Source organism: Astatotilapia calliptera, chromosome 22 (assembly GCF_900246225.1).
Source record: "Astatotilapia calliptera chromosome 22, fAstCal1.2, whole genome shotgun sequence".
Lineage (NCBI taxonomy): Eukaryota > Metazoa > Chordata > Actinopteri > Cichliformes > Cichlidae > Astatotilapia > Astatotilapia calliptera.
The window spans coordinates 17,807,433-17,832,728 of record NC_039322.1 but is presented as its reverse complement, the minus strand read 5'-3'; the positions used below and the strand labels follow the sequence as shown (position 1 = coordinate 17,832,728).

At 41.9% G+C, this 25,296-nt stretch overlaps 1 protein-coding gene across 6 annotated transcripts in view; it reads left to right on the top strand.

The window, feature by feature from the left end:
- elmo1 (engulfment and cell motility 1 (ced-12 homolog, C. elegans)) overlaps positions 1-25,296 on the top strand; it is a 102,565-nt gene that overhangs the window by 56,066 nt on the left and 21,203 nt on the right. For 5 of the 6 annotated variants that reach the window (XM_026157087.1, XM_026157085.1, XM_026157086.1 and 2 more), the window contains 4 exons: positions 408-536; positions 2,596-2,700; positions 4,055-4,163; positions 19,788-19,924. In XM_026157087.1, coding sequence (XP_026012872.1) covers positions 408-536; positions 2,596-2,700; positions 4,055-4,163; positions 19,788-19,924 — 480 coding nt within the window. Of the gene's footprint in view, positions 1-407; positions 537-2,595; positions 2,701-4,054; positions 4,164-19,787; positions 19,925-24,395; positions 24,870-25,296 lie in introns of those variants that run through there. The other variant, XM_026157088.1, reaches the window with a different exon arrangement.

The following is a 25,296-nucleotide window of genomic DNA, read 5'->3' as shown; positions in this document are numbered from 1 at the left end:
CCAAACAGACTGCTAATACGTTAAAAGCATCCCTGAATAGAAAAACACTGTAACGACTGGATGGATCATAGACTGACTTTCAGGTTCGTTGGAATTGTACAAACTCTGTTTTTGCCGTATATACTCTGTTACCATGTGTGTTTGTACCTCTCCCCCCATTTTTACAATCATTAATCTTCTGTTCAGTGGCTCGTGGGTTGTTTGGGCTGGAAGCATCCAAAATAATAATAATTTTGGCTCAATATTTAAATCGGGGAATTGGCTACTGTCCAGATTGCCTAGGGAGCTGCGAGACCCCAGACGATGGAGAATGAGGGTGAAAGATTTTAAGACTGTAAAGTGGTAAATGGAAGAAAAGACTGATGGGTTTGTGAGCAGCGCTTTAACATTCCTCTCTGTGTGTGCAGGCTCAGAGAGACATCATCTTTGAGCTTCGGAGAATCGCCTTCGACGTAGAGTTGGAGCCCAACAACAGCGGCAGCATTGAGAAACGCAAGTCGATGTACACCCGCGACTACAAAAAGCTTGGCTTTATTGTAAGTCTTTTTAGAGGGCTTCGTTAATCCGCTTCCTCTCTGATGTTATCCTCCTGGTAAAAAAAGCTTCTTTTAAACATATCGCAGCTAGTGCAATAACAGGCTGTATATCAAAGATAAACAAAGCTGACATGATGTCACCCACTGGTTTGCAAACTTCCTAAAGTTAATGATTTTGGCTCCTGTGGTCTTTGAAAGCCACATATCACAAGTGAAGTGGAGATCTCACTGAGAAACTGAGGATGTTCCACACTTACACAGGATAGTCGTGACCCAAAGGTTACTGATTCATCGTTCTTTGACAATGAAAAGAAGAAAAGGACTATCATGTTGTATTAACCTGTGACTATAAACTCATCATGCTTATGCTTTGGCTTTGCTGTTCATACCCAGTAGCTACGTTTTTTTGTACAGCCTTGGATGCAATGTACCAAAATAAGTATAGTATTGTGGAATGTGTGTGTTCATGTGTTGCTTTTGTGTTGTATGCAGCAGTCTAACTATGGCATAAGAACTTAAGCAAAGCCACTGTGGCTTGGTGTAAGCCCAGAGCCGTTTCGGGGCTCTTCCCATTCACACTCCGACTGCAGTGTGCTCAGTAGAGATAAGGCCAAATTGGCCTGTCTTGTCTCCACTGTGTGGAGAAAACCCACCCTAAAAATCCTTAGTCTGCTTTCAGTGCACCTCAGTTTGCACAGACACACACATACATACTCCGCGTGCACACATATAAAACTCATCGTTCTCTAGATCAGCCTTATCACTCCTGAGAAAAGTTGTTTACCTTCTAACTTCTATGCAGTAGATATTGTTGGACATGCTGGGAGATTGTTCACATTTGATTAGATATGCATGTGCCACGTAGTCTATTTCTGGTTTAAGCCTATAAGTCTGCTTGCTGTCAGGCAGAATTACAAAACTGATGAGCCAGGTCTCACTGTCCTCCATTTCTCTTTCATCCTCCGCTTCCTTTACTCGTCTTCCTGTTGCTGTCCTCTTCAGTATTCTGCGTCACATTTAAAAGTCAAGAAGATTCTCGGAGTGACGCGTCTTCGCGTGTATCTGTGCATTTAATTGTTAGTCGTCTGCAATGTCTGGAAATAATTACGTCTGACAGACTTTCAGCACAAACGGTTTCTTCCTGCATGTCTGATGCAATATTTAGATGTTAAAAGTAGTGCCTGTGTTTTTGTTATTTAAAAGTTTTGAGTCTGATTGTTGAATATTGTTGAATATTTTAGTATAAGTTAGTATTTCATATTGTTCCTTCCCCATGGCCCTTCGCTTCCAGTTAGAGTTACTTACTATATTTCGAAATTTACTTGAGTTTAGTGTCGTAACTACGATATCCATCTCCAAAATGTCAACTTTTAGCCCAATAATCTTTTGCATTTCACCTACTGTGGAAGATATTTTAAGTGTTTATACACTAGTAGAAGATATTCAGACTCTCAACAGACAGATATATATATAAACACCTAGCAAGGCTTGGAAAACAACCTTTTTAGTAGTTTCCATTGTAGTAGATCTTACAGGGTATCAGCCATGAGTGTGAAGATCATGTATCTGTTTAATAATCAGCGACAAGTGGTGTATTTTTTTTTACTTAACAGATTTCAAGTGGGCAGAGCTCTAGTTTTAAAAATAAAGTCTGCACCAATTATAATTTTGCATTATTTTAACCTAAATCTAATTAAAGTGGGTTATTTGAGACTGCCAGCCTGCTGCGAATAAATCAGATCAATCCACACCCACACACTCCTCAGTACTTTTCTACTGTTTGTTTAGTGTTTTTTTTATTAACATTGTCTTTAATGGAATCAAAAGCTTTGAGGGGCTTTAAAAGGATGACCTCCTGCTCCACTAATGCGGCCCTAAAACTCCAAGTTTCCTCCCTGACAGAAGGAGTGTTTATGTTGTGCATGTGATCCCTCAGCTGGGGGGGGAAAGGGGAAATGGGATGTTTAATCGATTATATCAAAGAGATTAAAGGTTAAAAAGAAGATTTGGTGAAATGTGTTTAAAAACATGTCTCACACTGCACCTCTGTTTTTCTCAGAACCATGTGAATCCAGCTGTGGATTTCACCCAGATTCCTCCAGGCATGCTGGCTCTGGATAACATGCTGTACTTTGCCAGGCACCACCAGGACGCTTACATCAGGGTAAGCACGCACGTACAACCCTAACGCACACACAAATGCCGCACAGAGATTCCTGTAGTGTCCTACAAAAGCCTCACTTCCCTCCAGCTCATTCAGTCACTGAAGTTTCTGGCTCGTTCTCAACACATCTTTCAGTAAAACTGCATTTCACGAGGTTTCTCAGCCCTGACGATAAAACGTATTTAATTTCTTTCACCGCCAGTCTCTAAACAATGCTGCACTGACATTAAGTGCTTTTTGTCATCCTTTCATGATAGCCAGCATGATTTTATACAGCTTTCATCATTATGTGTGTGACGGTTTCTAGACACGATTGTGGGAAAAGAGAAGCGTTAGTGGTGCCCGCTCAGCCCTTATCAGACGAACAGTGGGAGAAAACACAGCCTTCAATTCCACAAATGAAACTGTCGCCAGCTAAAATGATTGGGACCTTGATGGCCTCGGTTATGGCGTGCTGCCACCATCCACGTAATTAGAGTGGGGTTTTTTGCTGATGACTTTTATGTGTAGATTTAATTTATGTTAATCCACGAGCTCTAAGGGGTCAGATAAGGTCAAGAAAAAGACTTATAGTTTCTACCTCAGTGTTTATTAGTAAAATACCTTCAGTGTGACATTGAACCCTTTTAAAAGGGTTTAAGGCCCCTGCACCTAATTAGTGTCAAAAATGCAATGCGTGCTAATGCTCACCTGTCACTGCAGCAGGTAGCTCTGAATGTTTGATTTTACACCGGATAGACTTCCTGACACAACTCCAAAGGGCATTTGTTTCCCAGGCTGGAATTAAACCAGCGACTTTTCGCTTTTCCAAGTGAATCTGCTTTAACCAAACCCAGTAAATGCTATTAATTCCTGTCAGTTAACCTGTCAGAGTGGAACACAGCGCAACATTACAAATTATTCTTCACATAGAGCTGGGGTATCAAACATAGGATCTGTGGGCCAGAATCGGCCCAGCAAAGACTCCCATCCGGCCCCTTGGATGGCTTTGGAATATACGAAGGAGGACATAAATTATGGCTTTTCCTACTGATAAAAACACCACTCACTGCTATTCATTCTGCACCAAAGTAATGAAGTAATAGATTTAAAAAAAAAAACGAAATTACAGTGAAAAATCATGAACTTTTCTATCAAATATATAGAAGCAAAAATTAAAAGAAACAAAACAAAAAAAAATAATTTTCTGTAAATTAGGAAACATTCAGTTTTTTAATTAGTCTGAGCAATTTGCTTTTTTTTTTTCAGCCTTCGGGCAACACACTCACCAGAAATGTCTTTTTTTGTTTTATAGCCCTGAGGAAATACAGTCCTTATTTCTTGCCTGGCTTATTTTATAACCTCTTGTTTCCAGATTGTCTTGGAGAACAGCAGTCGAGAAGACAAACACGAGTGTCCGTTCGGCCGCAGCAGCATCGAGCTGACCAAGATGCTGTGCGAGATACTGAAAGTGGGCGAGCTCCGTAAGTCTATATCAGCAAACGCACACACACACACACACACACACACACACACACACACACACACACACACACACACACACACACACACACACACACTTTGCACACACTTTGCACACACTTTGAATAAAGACATAAAAAAACCCAAGATGCTTTACATGCAGAGATGCATATAGTTGTGTGCAAGAATACAAACATCCAGAGACACAAGTACACACAGCCCCTAACTGTTAAGATGAAAGCAACCATTATGCCCTGTAATTGTGCTGCCAGGAGTTCATTATTTAGTGATGCACCTCGCCCCCACGGAGCCCCTTTTCAGCCTAATATGCCGCCTCTGGACGGCACACTGCGCAGAGAAAGAGACGCTGTGCCTACGTCCACTTCAAATTGATGTGCCCTTTTCATCTGTCTTTACTTGTTTAAATAGCTGAGCTGGTCTCGGTTCCAATCCAGACTGACCCCTGCTGCTGCCTGTGGGGAGGAAGGAGGCATTTTTAGCTCAGTTTTAAACAGATCTGCCCTTTTCTTCTGCTTATATTCTTTTTTTCCAGAGGAGTTGGCTGCAGTGCAGGTTTTTGTTTTTTTATACTCTTGTCGGAAAATTGTCCCGATAAAAGTACCAAGCTAGGTTTCAATACCAGATAAGAAAGTGTGGAAACACTGCTTTTTTTAAACGTATTGTAATTGCCCTGTCTATTTTAAACATGCTCTTATCTCTGCCAGACTGAGCTCTAACGCTACATTTCTATCCCCGACTTTCCTACCTTGGTCACATTCTGCCTGCTCTACTTTTATCCCGCGAATGACCTGTAGACACGTCCTGACCGGGAGAGATGGGCTGGGTGAGTGCAGGGCACCGGTGGTGTGTGAAAACATGCTGAGCTTTTAGTTTTTCATGTTTCAGTGATCACTTTCATTCTACTCTGTGTTTGCCTGATGATTCTTTGCAGCAGATCTCTGGGTTATATTTATATTCCGTGTATGTCAGTGCTCTTTTTTTTCTTTTTTTAAATCCAGTGCTTCACTCCACGTGCCCTTTAGGCCTTTTCTCTTAGCAGACTGAAATTCTTCACTTCAGTCTCTCTTAGAAATATCAGTTTGACCTCATTCGTACCAAAATACAGATGAAACAGCCAGACTTGTCCCTAAATAGGGAAACATGTGTATCTCTAAGGCTTTTTCTAAGCTTCGAATTGAAGGGCTTATGCAACAGAGCTGGATCCCTGGGATGAATGCCAGACTGTCATTATAAATAAAACTTTCTGTTTTTGAGAGACTTTCTCCTTCAAATACAGTCCAAATTTCCCCCCCTCCCAAAACAAGATTTGGGATTCACTTTGAAATGTAAGAGCCGTGATGCCAGCTTTTGAACTGTGCACTCATAACGAGCCGGATGGTCCCTCTCTTCTTTAGCCCGAAGGATGCGACTAAGCTGATGATACTGTTATGTTATGACACAAAAAAATTCCCCTCCAGGACCGGATGTCCTAGTTGAATTATAGCAGTGACCTTGACTCGTACTTTTCAGCCTTTCAGTCCCCAGTGGCTGTATAATGTCCCCTTTACTGAGGGTGTTAGTCTGGGACACTGAACATACCATTAATATTTATGATGCAGCAGACTGTGTTTATGTATTTGTGAAATGGGAGGGCAGATAAGAATTGCAAAGGTGAACCCATAACCTGCAGAGAATGACCGATCTATCTGCGATATTATGCTCTGCTGACATGATAACGGCACATACGCCTGGTTAAAACATGACACGATGGCTTTATACATAAGTAGGCCATCGTTGGGTACAAGGTTTTAAAAAAAATGGATGTAGAGGGAATGAAAGGAAACAAGGCAAACACTGGGGACAGGAGAGAAAAGACAACATTTCGATATATTTTTATTTACTGAGCTCTAAATCTTAATCTTCTCATCCATCTCCGTCAGAGCTCCAGTAAATATTTGCTCAGTCTCACACTCTTTGAACATTGTATGAGTCCAATCCTTATGAGAGGATGCCACTGTGCCCCAGAGTACTCATAAGCTGCATTGCTTTTCTCCTGTAGTGAGCTAAGTGCATTTTCATACACACCCCATTAGCCCTGTGTATATTAACACACACTAATGAACGTACGAGTAGGACAAATGTAACATGGGCCTGGCAGGTGCTTAGAGAGTGACGGCTAGTCATTAATAGAGTGTGCGTGCGTGCGTGTAGCACTTTCCCCAGAGAGATGATGGTGGAGAAAGGAGTCTTGGCTCTACACTGACATCATTTGGTTGACCTTTCGTTGGAGAAACAGTGAAATACCTGACACTAATGAGGATGTTAGAACTTTTCTCTTTTTATCAGCTTTGATGGTATTTAAGCCAAGATACTGTTGTGCGTTGTTCCACCAGTAACTTAAAATGTAACAGCGACGTTTCTCTTTATTGTAAGAGTTTGTACTGTGGAAAAAACTGTCTGTTTCTTGTTCACTACAAAAAAGTATGAAAACTAAGTCATGGACGAATAAATCTGACTCTTGACAGTTTGGAGGGTGGAGCCCAAAGGCCCTAATGTGATTGGTCACTTTCAAAGCGGTGACACCTCCACCTCTGTAAATGACAGACCACAGTGGTGCTAGAGATGGCAACGTTGTTTGGCCAGTTGGTAAACAGTTTTGGATAGGGCATCTAACATAGGTGGAGTTGCCATAGTAACATCACCTATTTAATTTAGGACTTACATTTTAAATTAAGTCTGTGGCTGTGAACATTTTTTTATGTTGTTGTTGATGTTTTGCTACTGTGTATTTTGTACTATGCTATTAACACGACACATTAACGCTAGCAAGTCTGGTTAGTTCTTAGAAGATTAACTGGTAGCTTGAATGTGTTTGCTAAATGTCTGGATAATTAGATGAATGGGTTTCAGATTTTTAGCGCTGACTTGCATCCTGCTGTCAAGATAAACTGTAAAAGCTTTGTAAAAACCTTGTTGAGCTTATAAGTTTTTATGCAGCCCCATCGCTACAGCCCAGTAGTTCAATCAAAGACTGAAAAACATGAAGAAATTTAGTAATGGCTGGTGTTGTTTTTTGCCAGCCATCTACATGGTGATGCTTTTATTATGAGTGTGCTGCTAAGCTATTTCACCACTCATCTCAAAGCACCACTCTGACTCCTGTAAGCACAGTTGCACACGAGCTGCTGGAACGTCTGCATCCATCACTGTAAAACAGTAACTTAAATGTTCTTGTGAATAATGTTCCACCACACAGTCTTAGTGCTGCAGAAGATAAATAAGAAATTGATACACTGAGAAAGCTGTACTCCCTAAAACTTTGATGCTACCGAGCTACACGCTGATGCAAAGCTGCAAAACAGGAAAAAAGTGTTCGCTTTTTTTTTTCTTTTTTCTTTTTTTTATAAAAATCTGCTCTGTATCCCTTTGTGGATAAAGGCAGAAGAAAGAGACCGTGGATTAATGGTGACAGCAGCGACGTCTCTGTGGCTCATTTTCTCTCTCCATCTGTGTGAAATGCAAGTATGGCTCTGGCACGCAGACGCTCTCTTCTTGTTTTCTCACGAGGATGAAACGCGGAGGGATTCTGGATTTGCCGGGGCCTGCTGAAGTTGCCTTTCTTCCCTGCTCGCATCTTCAAGCGCTTTCATTCTAACCACATTTTTCTCACTTTTCTCAATTTTCGTTCTTGCTTTCATGCATCCTCCTTTTTTTATTTGTCCCTCTTGGTGTGTCTGAAGAACATCTGTCCCGCTCAGACTTGTAGTCCTTTCTCCTGCTTTTATGGTCTCGGTTGCTGTCTTTTCCCATGAATTTGACAAAAATGGCACAAGCACACCAGAAAGTAGCATTATACCATTGTCTAAAAGAAATACTATATAATCCACTCATGAATCTGCAGTGATAGTTTTCTTAGTCCTCGCTCAGGTGAACAAACTTTCTTCTATTCTGTTTTTCTATTCCACTCTATCCGTGTTTTGAGACCTTATAGTATTTTGCCTTTGTTGCTGTTGTTCAGATGTCACTGTACATATTTGATCTGCACAAAGGAGGCAAGCTTATATCAGCGCTGATAGAGCCTACATAATTCATAACAGCAGGTGTCACTCTCTGTCCTGCCTCCCAGTCTCTCTTTCTCAATTACTTCCATTAATACATACCTGTCCTGGCTCTATTTCTCCATTTCTGATGCCTCGCTTCGGATCCTAAAAGATTAATTGTCCCAACAGTGTTTCTGCTGGAACACGGGGCCTAATGGAATCTGTGTCTTTGAGACGCCGAGCCATGACTTCTCTCTCCCCGCTTAAGCCGGCCCATGGAATATTTATGAAGTTATTTAGAACAGGCCAGGCATGGTGAGTAATGGCCCTGCTTGGTGATTCACGGTGTGTCGTCTCTGTGCTGAGATGGAGAGCTGGGTGGTGAGGCATGGCGGGTCCAGGTAGGACGCACGCATGCTAGCAGACACGGATGCCAAAATCAAAAGGAGACCAAACCCCATTTCTAAGAACACAGAGAGAGGCAGACTGACGGTCACGTGATGTTCTTCAGGTTTGTTTCTGTGTCTTTCTTTAGAAAGCCATCAGCCAAGGTCAGAACAAAAGGCCGTGTACAGCACTTTGGTCAAATTCACTGTACATTTCAGCACATGAGCAGCATCGCAATAAGGAACATTTACAAAATTCTCTTAATTCAGTTTTGTTGTTTATATCGCCTCATCTGTGTATCTCTTACTTTAAGCAAAAATTTATTATACTGTTCATATATTTGCACCGCCTTCTAATATTCTAATAAACTCTAAGTGACGCTAGTTAGAGAGTAACGGGGCTGTTGTGATACATATGGCTAGTTGAGTCCAGTCACTCAAAGGTTTGTGTGTGGACTTGTGTGTATGTAGTATGTCCAAGCCCAGCAGGTGACTCAGAGTCATCCAAACTCATTAACCTCCCCTGCTGTTACCCAAAAAACAACACACACACTTCCACACATACACGTACAACCCTTGAGAGGTAACACAGTGTGAGATTAAAAGGCTGCTATGTGTTCGGACTGGGCCGCAGTGTGCCAGTGAGATGTAGTTTTTGCACACACTCACAGCCGCGAAATGGATATTCATGTTGGGACATGCAGCCATACACTCATGCAGAAGAGTAAATAGCAGCCACAAATATCATATCTCACATTCTCAGGCTTTTTAATCAGTCCGTTTCAAATGGAAAGAAACAGCTTCACAGCTTTAAAATGTATTCCATTACGACTTTATGGTTTCTGATTGTTTTCTATGGCACGTTAGTGTCTGTAGTCGCTATCTTTGCTATCTGTACCTTAACTAATTTCTATCCGTGAGCACATCTGAGGGACGAACGTGCATTACACACCATGTGGTGCATAAAACAGTAAAACAAGCACAGAGGACGCATTGCTCAGGGATGAAATTCTACCTCCTGCTCGTATGTCACACGCTGCGGGGAGGCCAACGCAGCATAAGAGCAATAAAGCCGTGCCAAATATTCAACAGTGTCACTACTTCAGAAAATCATATCAAACAAGAATAAGCTCAAACTTGCCACCGGTAAATGGTCCTTGAAGTATCCGTGACTCAGCTCGCAAGGTATTTATTTTCATCATAAAATGTTTCTGATATTCTGGAGATTTCCTAATGCTGGGATATTTTTAGTGCCTAGCAGCAGAGTTTGCTCTGCAGGATTGATTTGAGACTTTTGGATTATGTTTTCCAGCCTAAAACTTGTAACCTAGCATGAGTCCAAGCACATCAGAAGTAATCGATTTTGAGTCATTTCACTTTTGATAGCATTATTCACACTTCTGATTTGACGAGGCATTTTCCAAATTCAGCAACTTCTCCAACTACAAGTATTAAAGTGTACAAACATTAAGTTTTAGCTGTGCATTGACGTGGAAGCCGATCGTCAAATCACAGCTGCCACTGCAAGCCACCTCCTTTGTAATTCTCCCTCAGTGAATCAGGAGGAGATGATGGCAGAAGGATGTAAAGGCCAAGCGCAGAATCCCAAGTATCCCTCGAGTCATGACATGAGCATCTATTTGGCAGTCAGCAGCCACTTCTCACAGTTGTCAGTTGCAGGCTTGTGTTAACTGGGGGGAGGATAGCATTCTTCAGGGTTTTCCACTTCATAGCCTCGGGCATACACCAGTAAACGGATTGTAAATTTGAGAGCACAAACAACAACAAACTTGACAGATGGGTGCTTGAGAATCTCAATTTTTGAGCATCATTGGCATTTTCCAGAAACTCCCGTCCCCTGTCAGTTCTCAGCATGTTGTGATATACTAAAGTGGCTCAGTGGATGAAACATAAGCCAGCCTATGCAAGTGCTGCCGATCTAAATTTTGCTTGTATGTGTTTTTTGCTCTTGGAGGTCCTTGGATGTAATTTACCAGCAAACCATGCTCTCAACAATCTGTTTCCCCAAAAGACCTCTTACTGGCAGGCTGTCGAGGGTGAAATCAGACAATACAAAACCGCTGAGGTCTAGCGTCTTTATATAGTTGTAAAAGCACCAAAAGGTAGCTTCTGCGGAAGCTGAGAGTTACAAACGGGACAAAGTTTTCTGTGCTGTTAAAATGAAGGACGATGTGAATATGGTGTAAATGCACGTTTCTTTCCTATCAGATACAAAATGAGATCAAATGCAAAATTCTATCAGTGTAATCAAATATTCAAAAGAGGCCATTTCTGCGCTTGGAGGTTAAATTGTGGTTGCTAGCTAGTTGTAGTTTGCATGGAAGATGCGGCTTGTCTGCAAATATTTGGCATTTATTCCCCGAGCTGTAGTGAAACATGAAAAAGTACAACACGACCTAAACTGAGACAATATGGCTTCAAAGTAAAAGCAAAAGTTCTCTCTTTCCAGTTTGTGACACAGGTTTCACAGGTTTCTACCGCTTGGTGAGCAGTTTGCAAGTGTTTGCAGACCAGTTGATGTCTTTCATACAACCTACTCTAACTGAAGTAATCATGGGGCGATTTTCAGCACAGAGCCTTACCATCACTTTCACAGTAGTGACTGCCAGCAACCAGTTGTCAACCAGATGGGGAATAAAGCTTTTTTCCTTAGTGACCAGTGGGTAAATGGGGCTTTAGCAATCAATGAAACCAATTGGGGAATACATCTTTTTGACCACTGATTGCCAGATGGCCACTGCTGGGTCTCTAGGCCTGCATGCCTGGGGCGTTACGCAGCATTTCTTCCTTTCCAAAAAGTGAGGGCATTCCCAGATTAAAAGGAAAATGCACGTTATCGTTTCCACCTGACGCAGCTACAATCTTATAAGTCTATTATTTTTACTCGATGCACAGTACCTGTGTATGAATATGTTTCGTTCGCTCGTGCAGGCTGTGTTTGTGTGCATACCGCACTAATGCACGAACACATATGTGCATGTAAGCTGGATCATTTTCTGTTGTTTTGTAATGATTAACAAACAATTCTGGTTTTTTGCATTTGGACCGCCGCAGACAGATTGTGTGTTTGTTTACGTAAGCATGACTCACGCCATCTGAGATATTCCTTCAGAAGAATCTGGCACGAGGCATAATAGAGTGCATGGTTTAGCCCCCATATTTTGCATATTAAGATATAAGTTGTGTTTAGTACCTTTAATAATTGCAACCCAGGCACAGCAGACTCACAAAACTCACAGCTGGATGCAAGCCTCATTGTAGCTGAGAAAGGAAGTCTGTGCGAGCAGATGCTGTGAAATTTGTTGGATTTCTGTCTCAGTCCACAGCGCTGATGGATTCACTACATGCCTCCCTCTGTCTCATTTTCCTTTCTCTCCATCTGTTACCCTCCTATCCTTTGCTCTTCCCCTGTCCTCTAATGCTTCTTGACCATTGTGAGCAACACCACATGCTAAAGTGGTTTTGTTATGCAAATGAAAGCCCCCGAATTTCGAGGCTCCGACTTTTCCCTGTTTTTCATCCTTATCTAATCTGCATCTCTCCCTATAATGGCACAGTTGTTGTTGTTAGGAGATTCCAAATAAAACAAATGTAATATTTTGAACAAATGGTTTCCCGTTTATGTCTTGCATCTCTTGCACTGCCTCTTTTTCTTTTCTTTTTTTTAATCTTGCATTCCTGAGCAGAGCCTTGGACCAGCGACCCCCTTTCTGCTGGCATCCTTATTTAATGATCATTAGTTTCATGATTGAGATACTTTAATCAGAGCAGAGCCTTGCTGGTCTGGCCCAGATATTGTAAAGTTTTTATTGTTATTTCACATAGATTCCCGCCCCAAAATCTCATTGACCGTGCATTTGAAAGGGACACACTGACCCTATAACATTTGGCAGGGTCTTAATAGGCTCGTAGGATCATTAAAATCCCTGCTGAATTCATGTAGCAGTCTAGCACATAGATGGATCTACAAAAGCTCTCTCCCCTTAGATCCAGTATATTAGTAGAAACGCTACGCTTTGATGCATATAGGTTAGCTTTGATGTGTTTATTTTAAGCCTGATATCCATTACTTATGTGGTTTTAGTGACACTGTGCTGTAGAAATACACAGTCATGCAGCCAGCTGTGGTTTGCATCTCTGTGTACCTGCTGCTTTGGCATCCTGTACACTCACGCAAACAGTGACTGGATCCGAAAGATGATGCTGACGCTGCTTGCTGGACACACACACATACGCATGCACACATTCACACATTCACACACGCTCTCCCCTCATCACAGTTGGACATGAGGCCATGCTGGTATTGTAATTAGAGTGGGGATGACACTTTTTGCTGTGTATTCATGTGGCATAGCTGCAAGGTGACTCTGAGAGTTGTTGTGCTTGCTTTGTGCACGCTCACAGACACGCATGCACACAAACAAATACACAGCAGACCTTGACAGATGTCAGGATGGCATTCAGCCTCTGTCTTCCTCTCACACATGCATAGAGATGTGCGCTCATTCTCTTTGGGCAAATGCTTAGTCACCTCCCTCATGTCCACGACTCATCTGTTTGGTCGCCAGTTGAGTAATTAGCTTTCAGCCGATGTCACCGAGTCCTCGGAGTGATCACGTCGAATGGACTCTAATAACATGACGGGTGATGGCGGCGTACACACGCAAACGCGCACACAAGTCCACTTTAGGAACGTGACAGTGACCCTTGAAAGCAGCCCACGTCCCAGAAGATGGATGAAAGGAGAGGAGAACTGCCCGAGCCCCCTGAGTGGCCTCGTCTTCATGATTAAATTTGTTGATGTCGTGGAACATCACTGTACCGATGTGTCTAATTTAGTCTGCAGCCAATGGCTTTGAACTCCTCTCTGCTGACAGAACTTTAACATCCTATCAGTCAGGCCATGAGCTACTGAAGCAGTGTTAAAAAAAAAAAAAGTTCACATACGCCTTCGAGTTGTGATTCTGAATTATACATTTTCCAGTATTTTATAATATTGCTTTCCCTTTGGTGAAAAGAACTATAAAAATATCAACGTTCTTTTAAAAATTCATTCAAAAAGCCTACACTTGCTCCTACAGCACCAGAAGTCTACTTATTATTTTATTACAATTGGTATAGATGATTTAAAAAGAGCCGATGAAGATGGTGCGTCTACACAGATGGCAAAACAATGTAGCAAAAACGTGTCAGGAACAAGTGGCAGCCTGTGAAGCTGCAGAGTCGATGCAGACGTGTCAAAAAGTGCAGTTCCTCAAAGGGCCAGAGATGTGAAAATGCCAAGGCTTACAGCAGAAATAAATATGCTTTCAGCCTGGTACAGAAAAAAAACAAAACTTGTCTCAGTAGCCAGACAGCTGCATGGGCATGAATTTCTTTTAATAACTCGCTCGTTTACATTTTTAATGGTTATGCATCTTTTTAGTGGCCGGTGGCTGCAGACGCAGGTATCTGCAGATATTAGCTGTCTGCTAAGTTTCACCTCCGCTAATTGGAGTCGCTGAACTGAACCTCATGACTAAAAAAACGTGTTTAGGGTGCTGGTGAATTTTTCATGCAGTTTTCTAAATAAATGGCTTGCTGTGCATTTACTGGAAATAACGGACTGTCCGAGAAGTGTGTGCTCCAGTTTTTTTACAGTAGGTGAAATTCTATACTTATTTATATTTAGCACTAATTAGCAGGTATGTGTCGGTCCAGTCCACCTACACAACTGTGAGTGCTTTGCGCTTAGCAGGCAGACTGATTTGCTAAAGCGGAGGCTTCCACAAACCAGTCTGTGCGGTCTCTATTTGTATCGTGCTGTTTTGGTTTGCTTCTTTTTTCTATTCTAACTTGAAAGCTAAATTTATACCTTCAGTTCTTTCTTGTATATTTTGTCTGTCAGCTGTCGCTGTCTCTTCATTAATCTGAATGAGATCAAAGCTGTTATAGGGGCCTCATCTTAAGTTGCAGAACTTCTTGTTTTTCCTCTCTGGTTTTTCACAGCAATGGCTTTTTGTTTTGGGTCATTATCTGCATGCCAGATGTTTCTGTCTTTCAGATTTAATAATAATTTGAAGACCTACGTTTAGCCAGTGATGGGTGTTACTCTCTCTCAGTTCATCAGTCCTTCAGCTAAGCTGGACGTCAGGGTGTCTGTCCGTACCGACGCAGTTCATAGAAATCATTGTTTCTCCTACAGTTTTGGTCAGAATTGAGCTATCATGTCACTGAGCTTCCGGTTCTCTTCGGGATTTCAATGATCTGGAAAAAATAGCTTAACAGGCAGTGATTGAAACAGAGCATAGAATTGTTTGCATAGCCTCAAGCAGGAAGAAACAGGCATCAGTCACTACAAAGGCAACTATCTGTACCACCAAAGATGCTCTTTCATCATTTTCTGTTGAAAAAAGTATTGAACCAATGTTCTGCTGACCAATGTGAGCATATGGTCAAGCATGATTTAAATGAGCCATTATAGTGTCCTGTTACTTACTCTGAGCGATACAGGCACTGAACATCTGTATATGCAGATGGATGAAACACACACAGGACAAAGAATACTCATTAGAGCTGGGTTATAATATCACTCCAAGTGTCTGCTGTGGCCCCATATGCTTGGCCAGAAAGAGTCATAAATTGTGACTTTAACTGAGTATGAGTTCACGGCCGCCCTGCTGTTTCAGACTGTGTTTAGCCAGCTACAAGCAGAGTTCAGTATCTGGGTGTGTGTTCAATGATGTGAGTCTTCATAAAGTCATCAAAATATAAACTCATGGTGTAATGTACTTTCAAAACACGCACACACACACACACACACACACACACACACACACACACACACACACACACACACACACACACACACATAGAGAGAGAGAGAGAGAGAGAGAGAGAGAGAGAGAGAGAGAGAGAGAGAGAGAGAGAGAGAGAGAGAGAGAGAGAGAGAGAGAGAGAGAGAGAGAGAGAGTAAAATGTTACTTGAAATATGAAATTTACACTAACTTTCTTAATGGAAAAAGACCAAAAATCAGGGTTTTTTTTGGTAGAATACAGATGAACTCTTAAGTAGGAAGTTGTTGTTGTAATGGTCTGGACTTTATTTGTTTTACTTTTTTATTTTTAATTGTGGGGTTGAATTTAACCCTGAATGTGTGCATTTTGACCATCATCCTATTGCTTTATTGAAACAGCAACGAGTGGATGAGTCACCCCTTTAATGGTCTATTTTACTCAAAATGGGACAAAATTATGGAAAATGAACGTCTTGCTTTAATAAAAAAGAGCTGAAACCAGCAATTGAGACATTAAACTCAGTAAGAAAATTTTTACTTTACTAACTTTACTTTATTGATTTATATAGCACTCTTCACAGGATAAAAAACAAAAAGTGCTTCACAATAACATAAAACAGTACAATTAAACATACAGCACAAATCTAATTAAAAGCTAGTCTAAATAAGTGAGTCTTAAGATGATGTTTAAAAGAATGAATACAATCCAGGCAACGTAGAGATGGAGGGAGAGAATTCCACCGCTCTAAAAGATCTATCACCTCTGGTTTTAAAACGTGCTCGGGATACTACCAACAGCCTTTGATTGGATGATCTCAGGCTGCGAGGTTCTAAAAGATCAGAAATATAGGCAGGAGCGTCATGATTCAAAGCTTTAAAAGTCAGTACTAAGATTTTAAAATGAATCCTAAAATGTACTGGAAGCCAGTGTAATGAGCGTAAAAATGGTGTAATGTGCTCTCTTGACTGACTGGAGGAGGTGAAGATTCTTTTTGCTCAAACAAAGACAAAGACTGTTACAATAATCTAAGCGAGAAGAAATAAAACATGAATAATCATTTCTAACTCAGATTTAGACAAAAAAGGTTGCAGTTTGGAGATGTTTCTTAGCTCAAAAGACGTCTTAGTGGAGCCGTAATTCAAGTGAGAAATGGGATCGTTTACTTATAAACTTCTATCAATTAGATTGCAACCAGAAGAGTCGCCTCCTTCTGGCCATTTGAATGAATGCAGATTTTGACATTGGCTTCACTTTTCAAACCTGGAGGCTTGATCCAGTCTGTTTGCTGTCAAAAGTCAGACTGAAATAAGCCGCTCGCGTTGATTCCCGGCTCTGATTTCACTTGCAGCTGTTGAGAGTAGTTTTATTTTTTTTTATCATCTTAGTTGATTTTGCTACTCAGTGCAAGGCAGTATTGTAAGTGATTAAAACGTGGATCTTATATGACATAAAATCACAATTTCGATCTTTACTGTATATTTATTTTTTATATGGATACAACTGATCGTATCACAGCTAAAAACAAGTCTCTCAGTAACCTTAGAGTATTCTCAACATCCATTCTAAATTTTAATTAAAAGTTTATTGCGTGACTCTGCAGGTTTCCCCTTTTAGAAGGACATTTTTAAAAGGTAGCTCCATTCACCAGTACTCCTTAATGTCAGGTCAGTAATGCCAGCCTGTGCACTGAAAGAAGTTTTCTAATGGATTCCTCCTTTCATGCACACAGCGTGATGTCTCTCAGCTTCAAATCGAGGTCGTGTGCATGATTTGAGACGAGCAGTAACAAGAAGCTAAATACTACTGTACATCGATTTCAGCTGCATAGCCCCTTAAGTCAGAATAATGGGCAATACAGTTTTATTGCGCCTCTATTTTCATTTCGTTATTGTGTTCATAGTGTCACTCAGAAAAATGCTAAACCGCCGCTCTGGTTAGGGAAAAAAACACAAAGGTTTGTTAAGGCTAGCAAGGCTTAAAGCTCTAGTTACCTAATCATGGCAACAAGACTTTGCACTCACACAGTTCCAGCTCCATTCAGGTGGATAATTTTAAGTGCCTTTGTGCAGTGTTGAGAATGATTCAGTGGCATTTCAGCTAGCTGAAAAAAGGGAAGTACTAAATTGTTCAGCATTTCCCTCCATATGAACTACAGCACTCTGCAGTCAAAAAATCAAATATCAAAAAGCTGAAAACAGCATCTATATGTAAACGTGATGTATTTAAATTCGAATGAACAGACTAAGGATCGCAGCCATTTCTCTGCTACAGTCGCATGAGAACCATTTAAGGCTCGTTCCTAATGTCGATTAAACGGCATCTTAAAGTGCACGTTTTGGTGTTTTGCTTTTTCCCACTTACCCTAAGCTAAGTGTGTTTGTATTCAACCATCCGCATTCTGTAAGCATTTGGATAACGGCGCTCTTTATAACCATTTGGAGCCATCCGCACAGTGCCATGTTTTACTTTCCCCCCTTAGCATCGGTGCTTCTGGAGGTAATAAAACCACCCTCGACTCAGCACGCTTTACAAAACCCAGAGATGGACAAATCTCTGCAGCATCACACCAGAGAGCTCGCTGTCTGTATCTCCAGAATAAACCTTGACATGTAATTCCCCTCACCTTGGCACCTTGGGGCTCTGTTGGTCCTATCAATAAATAACCCATTTAGCTCAGAGGTCACTTCAAACTTCAGCCTTCCCGACACCTTGTGCTTGCCAGATTTAAAAAAAAAAAAGGGGGGGGGGGGCTGTACTTGATTATTGAGGGAGTTTTTGTAATCTGTCCTTTCTTTTTTTATCTCTTTCCTCTTCTTTTTTTTTTCCTGTCCCCGAGAGAAAGACTGTAGACTAAGCAGGTAGTCAGCATCTGTTTTGGCTCACCTCTATTAGCTTCCTGATTGACTACTGGCACGGGTAACACATTTCCCCGGATTCCCCTCTCGCCCTCCCCTTAATCTCGCATCTATCGCTTCAAATCAAGGCTCAGGTCGCTGTGCCCGTGGGCTGAGGGCATCACTCATTATACTGTGAAGTTTCAATTGCAGCCTGACCCCTTCCATCCAATTTCATGGCTGCTCCTGGTGGGCGAGTGCTCCCGCTGCTCCATTCTGAAACTCTTTAAATGAACCAACCTTTGGCTCAGGGCCGCCACTCATCTCAGCAAGACGAGAGGGAGACGAATTTAGTTCAAATGAATGTCAAGCCTTGTTATTGTAGCTCTTGGTTAATGCGGTTTGGGCACTCAAGAGCCTCGGCTTTCTCTCTTCCCTCTCGTTCTTATTTCGTACATGCTCTCGCACAAATGGTGAGGATTGAAATGCTTCAGTGGGCCGCTAATAAAAAAAACAAACCACCTCTGGCTTTGGAAAATGGAAAGTCTCGACGTAGTCCACTTGGAGCCGTTTGCAGGTCACAGTTTGCCTCTGAGGGGCATTTTTGTGTTTGAAGTTGATGAGTGGCGAAATTTTCAATAACACGCAGTTTTGCTTCATTGGGAAACTGCATCTGTTTCTCTGTAGTGTTTTTCTTTTTTTTCTTAATGAAATAACCTTATAAACACGTCAACTTCCTGCCACGTCTGCAACGCTGAAGCAGACAATCCCTATCAGGCTTCTTAGATTTTCTCTAATGAACCGTGTGTCATATTCCATAATATTCTGTCGCTAGTGGAAATTACATTATTTTCAAGGTGGCTCTTTAATATACACAAACCTGATGATTCTGCTTTCACACTTAAGCGTCTCTGTGATCATCAGACACATTTGTCAGTGTAAAGCAGAACCTTTAGTGTATGATTTTATTTGTAATGTTTCTAGCTAAGTGATGTTTATTTGCCGTGGTTGTTTGTGTGGGATGCCCGTCCCAGTGTGCTTCTGTCAGGTGTCTCGACTCGAGCTTCAGGCCACAGTCCTTAATTGAAAGGAGCATTTGGGTTAAAATAAATGCACCTTTGCTTTGCTCAGCAACTGGCTAATCCTTTGGCATTTTGTTGTGCCTGAGGCTATCTGTTAACTAACAAGATCACACTTTTTAAAATATTTATAAATCTAATGATGAGTTCAGTGGTACCAGAAGTCACAGTTACAAACAAAATATCCAGACTAATGTAAGATGATTCGCTCTTGTGGTATTTGCACAAAACAAGCTGTTTGCCAGGCATCATGTCAGGATATCAAAGATGTTGCCTGAGCCGTCTTCTAGTTAGCGTAGCTTAGCATAAAGAGTGGAAACGGGGCCAACGGCTAACAGGGTCAAGCACACATACAGACTGTATATAAAATGTCATGTATGTCATGTTTCTGAGCTTTGTTTTTATTAGTTAAATGCAGCATTATTTGGGTTTAGTCAGATTAGAGCTATCTCCTCTGTACTTAAGAATCTGTATTTTTTGTGTCCACAGCCAGTGAAAACTGCCATGACTTCCACCCCATGTTCTTCACCCACGATCGCGCTTTTGAAGAATTCTTCTGTATCTGCATCCAGCTGCTCAACAAGACCTGGAAGGAGATGAGAGCCACAAGTGAAGATTTCAACAAGGTATGCTGCGTGCGTGTGTGTGTCTGTTCTTTTTCTTTCTTTCTTTTGAGGGAGCAGGAAGGTTGAGATGAAGACAAAACATCACAGTATTCATGAATATTATTGGGCCTAGGTTTTGGTTTTGTACTGAGCTTTCCACATAGATGTGTCACAGCTGGAAAAAGCAAGTAAGTGTGCTTGTATATTTCATCATTACTGCAAAGTTCATGCACAGCTCTATTTATTCATTAAGCATGGAGACCTCTTTAGTTTATTACCCCTCAGGCACAAAAAGGCTGATGGGGGATTGTCGACTAAGTTTGTGAATACAATTAGTCAAAAAAGAGGCGACATAGGAGCTTCAAATTGATACCCTAGATGCCTCTACTAAAAATCTCAGATGAGTTTGAATGTCATTGACCTTGTTTTCTGAAATCCTTGTGAATGCAATTCTCTAGGAGGATTTTGAAACTGATACCACAGGTGTGCCTACTTGGAGGCCGAGGGGTAGCACTGCCTTTCGCCAGTATTTTCCTACTGGGATTAAGAAGTGGATTTTTTCATTTAAATAAGAGGAAATCTGGTGTAAGGAGCATCTTACAAAACTTAGCGCACCACTTAAAAATGACAAACCTAAATGCTGCAGTTTTACAGTTATCCATGCTCTTGTGATACTCATTATTCCAACATTTACCCAGTTGCACTCAGTTCAATATTCTGCAGCAAGGCTGCTCACTAAGACCTCGTATAGCTCTCATATCACGCCAGGTCTGATGTCGTTACACGGGCTTCTGATTAAATTTAGGATTCAATTTCAGTTCCTCCTCATCTATAAGGCCTTGAGTGGTCTGGCTTCAGAGTATATCAGTGAACTATTAATGCCATATATCCTTTTAGACCCCCTGAGGTCCTGTGAAGTGGGGGCTGATGATGGTAGCCAGTGCTAAACTGAGAACACAAGGAGGCTGTGCACCCCACTGCCGGTAAATGTTGCTAAGATGCGTTTATTTCTCGTAATATGTAAAATAAAACTTAGACACAAAGGGCTGAAAGATGTGACGGATGTGAAAGGTGTGATTTCTCAAACAAGATGCCGCAGATTTAGAAAGGAAGCTTGCACACATGTTGGAATATTTTTCCTGCATTGTTCTGCTCTGGTTCTGGTATAAAACATTAGCTTTCTCTGTTGGCAGAGAGAGCCCATATAAAGGCCCTACATCTTCATTTGGGGATCAGTGGAGTTTGGATGAAGATGACATACTTCCTGTTAGCTGGCTAATGTTGAATCGGCTCACACGGGAAATTTATGTAGGTGCATGGCCAGACGGTGTTGGTAATGAGGTGTTTATGACAGATATTGTATGTTGTGAAGTCAATTGGGCATCAGTTGTAGCAGACAGCAGATGCTCTGTGTCTTTTCTCTAATTTATCAAAGAAGTTACGATTACGTTACAACGTCAAATGCCAAACCGGTACGAGCTTTACCACTGAAGAAACCAGCCCTTATTTCAGCTCCAAGGGTAGATGCTGTGTGGTTCACTCTACCATAAGCAGACACACACTGTGCTGCATAATGGTGACACTCTAACTGTCAACTCAGACCTCAAGCGGCCCCGAAATATATCTTCAAAGTTTGTTTTTGGTTGAATTTGAATGGAGTTGGTGTGCATGAATAATTGCATCATCTTCAGGTGTTTCGTCGCAGAGTCAAATGATGGAAGATGGCAGTGGGAGTTTCATAAGCCGGTCTCAGTGTCAGCGCAAATGTAACTCGGTGTTCAGATGGAAAATTGATGGAAAACTCTCACGTTCAACTTTCACAGAGGAAATGAGAAGTGATATGGAAAATGTGTCGGTGTTGTTTCCAGACTTGTTTTGATCCAATGCGAGAGGCTTTAGGAAGACACCGTGTTGAGACCGAAACAATAAAAACCTTGTTGACTCCTTTTTAGCATTCGAGCAAATGTCAAAGCCACCTACTGTCGATTGATGTGCTCACCAGCAGCTGTGTTTTTATCTCCAGTTAATTTGACAGCGTGATTGTCCTGCTGTTGTTTTCCATTCACAACCGAATGGAAAATGAGTGATTTTCAGTGTTACACAAGAGATTTGTTATGTCACCTGATTGTCTAATAGACTGAAACTTGGGCTTTATTTAATAATAGACACAGAGTGATGGAATAATCTCCTAATTGACACTTATTGTAACACCACAACTGGCTAGTGATCCTGTTACCCAGTCCCCTTCCCTTCACATCGTTCACTTGAAGCTAGAATCAGTTTCAACTGATAGAGACAGAAGATGCTTACCTCCCCAGCCTCGTCTTTCATTGCGCATGACTTTGAAATTCAGCAGTAGCTGTTGATAGTAAAACCATTTGGTCTCAAGGACTGTGTGTCAGCTAAATGGGGCGTGTGGAGGTCAGTGCTTGCATCCTCTGCTTATTTCCCCTATGACCTTAAAAGGAAGCCTTGAGACATCTACCCCACCTGATGATATTTAAAAGTTGTCATTTCTACCTAATTTGGTAAAAAACGATCTAGTTTTTTGTTTTTATCTGTAGCTGAAGCAAAAGGATAGAGAAGAGGAAAATTCACACTGGGAAAGCTCAGATCCTTTTAAATGCAAAGTCTCAACTTGCTCAGTTTAAAATCAGAACGTGATACTTTGAACAAGAACGAAACAATTTAGTGGAAGCAGTTTATCCAATATATCGCTAAAAGGCAATAAAGAAAATTACAAATCACAAAAAATTAACATTTAAAGTCATAAAAAGCCTTTTGAATGTTTTAAACGTATCTCTCTGACAAACGTCTCAGTACATGAGCCCGCTGATCATTAACACCAAGAGATCTACTGCAGTAATTCAGCCAATTGCAAAGAGGCATGGTATTAGCATTTGGAAAATGTCTTGTTTTTATTATTGCCTGTGTTTTTAAGGAGTAAGAGTAGGAGAATTTCTTTAAATGAAGAGTAAAGGAGCAAGAAAATGTATAGTTTGGAGAAGGCCAGAGACAAATTTTCTAGATATGTCCTGCTTTAATTCAGCTGCTTTCTTGCAGAGAGTGCAGGAGGCAGGAAACATAATGGCCACTGGCTACCTGCGCTATTTTCTCATGGAAGTAATGAGGCATTGCGTGAACTTTGTGTACGAGGCAGCTCACGGCGTAAAGACCATTTAATGCCGTGTGAATGAGTCAGACATTTGCTTTCTCGCATGCAGCTCTGCCGAGTGATGTGGAGTATATGGATGCAGATTATCAGTCTTTGTTGCCGTTTGTCTTTATCGCCTATGAAGGAATGATTTTCACAAATAAATAAGTAAATAGCAGACATTCAAGCCCAGGTACGCTCTCTTGAACAAGCAGATATGGCTGTGCTATAAAAGGACCAGCCCGTACCTATAGTGTGTAGATGTGTGCCACAGCTCCAAATGTGCACACAGTATATAGGAGGGTATATCCTCTTTGGAGAGGACGCATGGATGTGTGGGTGGATAATTCCATGTGTCAAGTGTAATTCTGAGGGCGTCCACTTTAGATAAGGTTCCCATATGGCTAGATGTTCCTGTAGGTTCTACATTTGCCAGGCAGTCAGCTTTCTGAAGTGCTGAATACTTGTTGGGGGAAAAAAATCCTTGGTCAGGTTTTGTCTACGTTTGGATGTGAAGTGTGTGAGTAAATCTCGATGGTTCTTTCAGTGGCTGCATCTTCACGCTCGATGGAGCATCTGCCCAGTACACACACACACACACACAAACTGTGGATTTAAGCTCATTTAAGACAAAGGCACAAGGCTTAAAAGAAGCTTAAAACACTATGGCGGTTAAGGCCGTGCACACAGCACGGCCTTATTGGTTTTTTGAATGTTCAAAAAAAAAAAAAAAAAGACAAAACATGAGAGCATAAAGGCGTGTGTGCTGTGAGTACATGATGTATGTATGTTTAATAGAGGCAAGTCTGATGCTCCCAGGGCACAGCGCCGACCGTCAGCAACCGTTTCCCCTGTTTCCATAGCAACCGCTGTTCAATTACCTCTGCTGTGCTGCACTACTCTGGCTCTGTGTCGGTAAGATGGAGCCACTGTGCTGCATGCGTGCATGTGTGCATGCGTGCACGCTTGCGTTTGTGTGTGCGACAGCATCTATCAGAGACTGTCTTGTACAGCTGCCTGTCGTGCCTTCATCCAAACGTCTGTGCTGTGCGCCGCTCCTCTTCCTCCTCTTCTCCACAGGAGTGGGGAAAAAAACACCTTCATCTCTCTCTCTCTGCTCAGGCTCTTGGAAAAAAAAATCCCTCAGTGATGTAGCGGCTTGCAGCCACTCACAAAACCCCTCCTCCTCCTTCTCCCCATCTCTTATCTTTCCTCCCTCCCTCTTCGTCCAAACTGCTCTCAGACAAACACACACACACACTCTTATCATGTGATCCACTTGCTGCACCACGATTGGTGTCTCTGATCGTGGCGTGTGTCCAATCAGGGCATAAGCCCCGAGATCAACCTAAGTGAAGCAGAGCAGCCTGGCTGATGCTCTTAGAGTCACAGAGGGAGGGAGGAAGGCAAATACAGAGGCATGCAAAAATATAGTAGAATTGAGATGGGTAAAGTTTTATGAAGGGGAAGAAGGCAGGGTTTTTTATTTTTAAATTAAAGAGAACATGCTGAAACAGCGAGTGAAGCAGGAAAGCTGATTTAGTAGGATAAACAGATTCGAAAAGGCAAACCGGAGGTGGTACACAAGCTGTGTTGACAGACAAGTCTCCCCTTATTGTGGCTAACGCTAAAGCTAACTGTCCACAGTCAGCTTGACTGCTCTTCCGAGGAGCCATCTGCTCCCTCCGTCCGTCCTTCCGTCCATCCCTCTCTCGCTGAGCTCTAAAAACTCCCGTTTCCTGGCAAAAGCACGAGGATTCGTCAGCCACTGTGGAGAGTATCACACCACGCTTGGAACCATGGAGGTGACATGTAAGTACTAAGAATGGAAATGAGAATGAGAAAGAGAGGCTGGTTTGCAATTAGCCTGCACGGATGGGGCGAGGGGAGGTGGTAGTAAGGGAGGAAGAGGGACTGTTTGTGTTGTTGCCTGGATGCGGAGGAGGAGGCGGAGGATGGAGAGATTGAGGAAAGGAGTAGAAAAGGCAGGCATAGATGGAGAAGATGGGACGGGGCAGAGCGGCAGAGAAAAGGGGAGGGACAGATGGGGTCATGTAGACTCGGCGAGGCGTAAACAGGTTAGACCGGGACCCAGATCGCATCCTTTTCATTAACAGACACACACTCGGTCACACAAATATAATCTGTCTTATAAGCTCACACCCACAGCTACTTACACTGCATGCGCACATTTCCCTGTTCACCTACCCCCCCATTAGACTCCAGGCATCATCTGTAT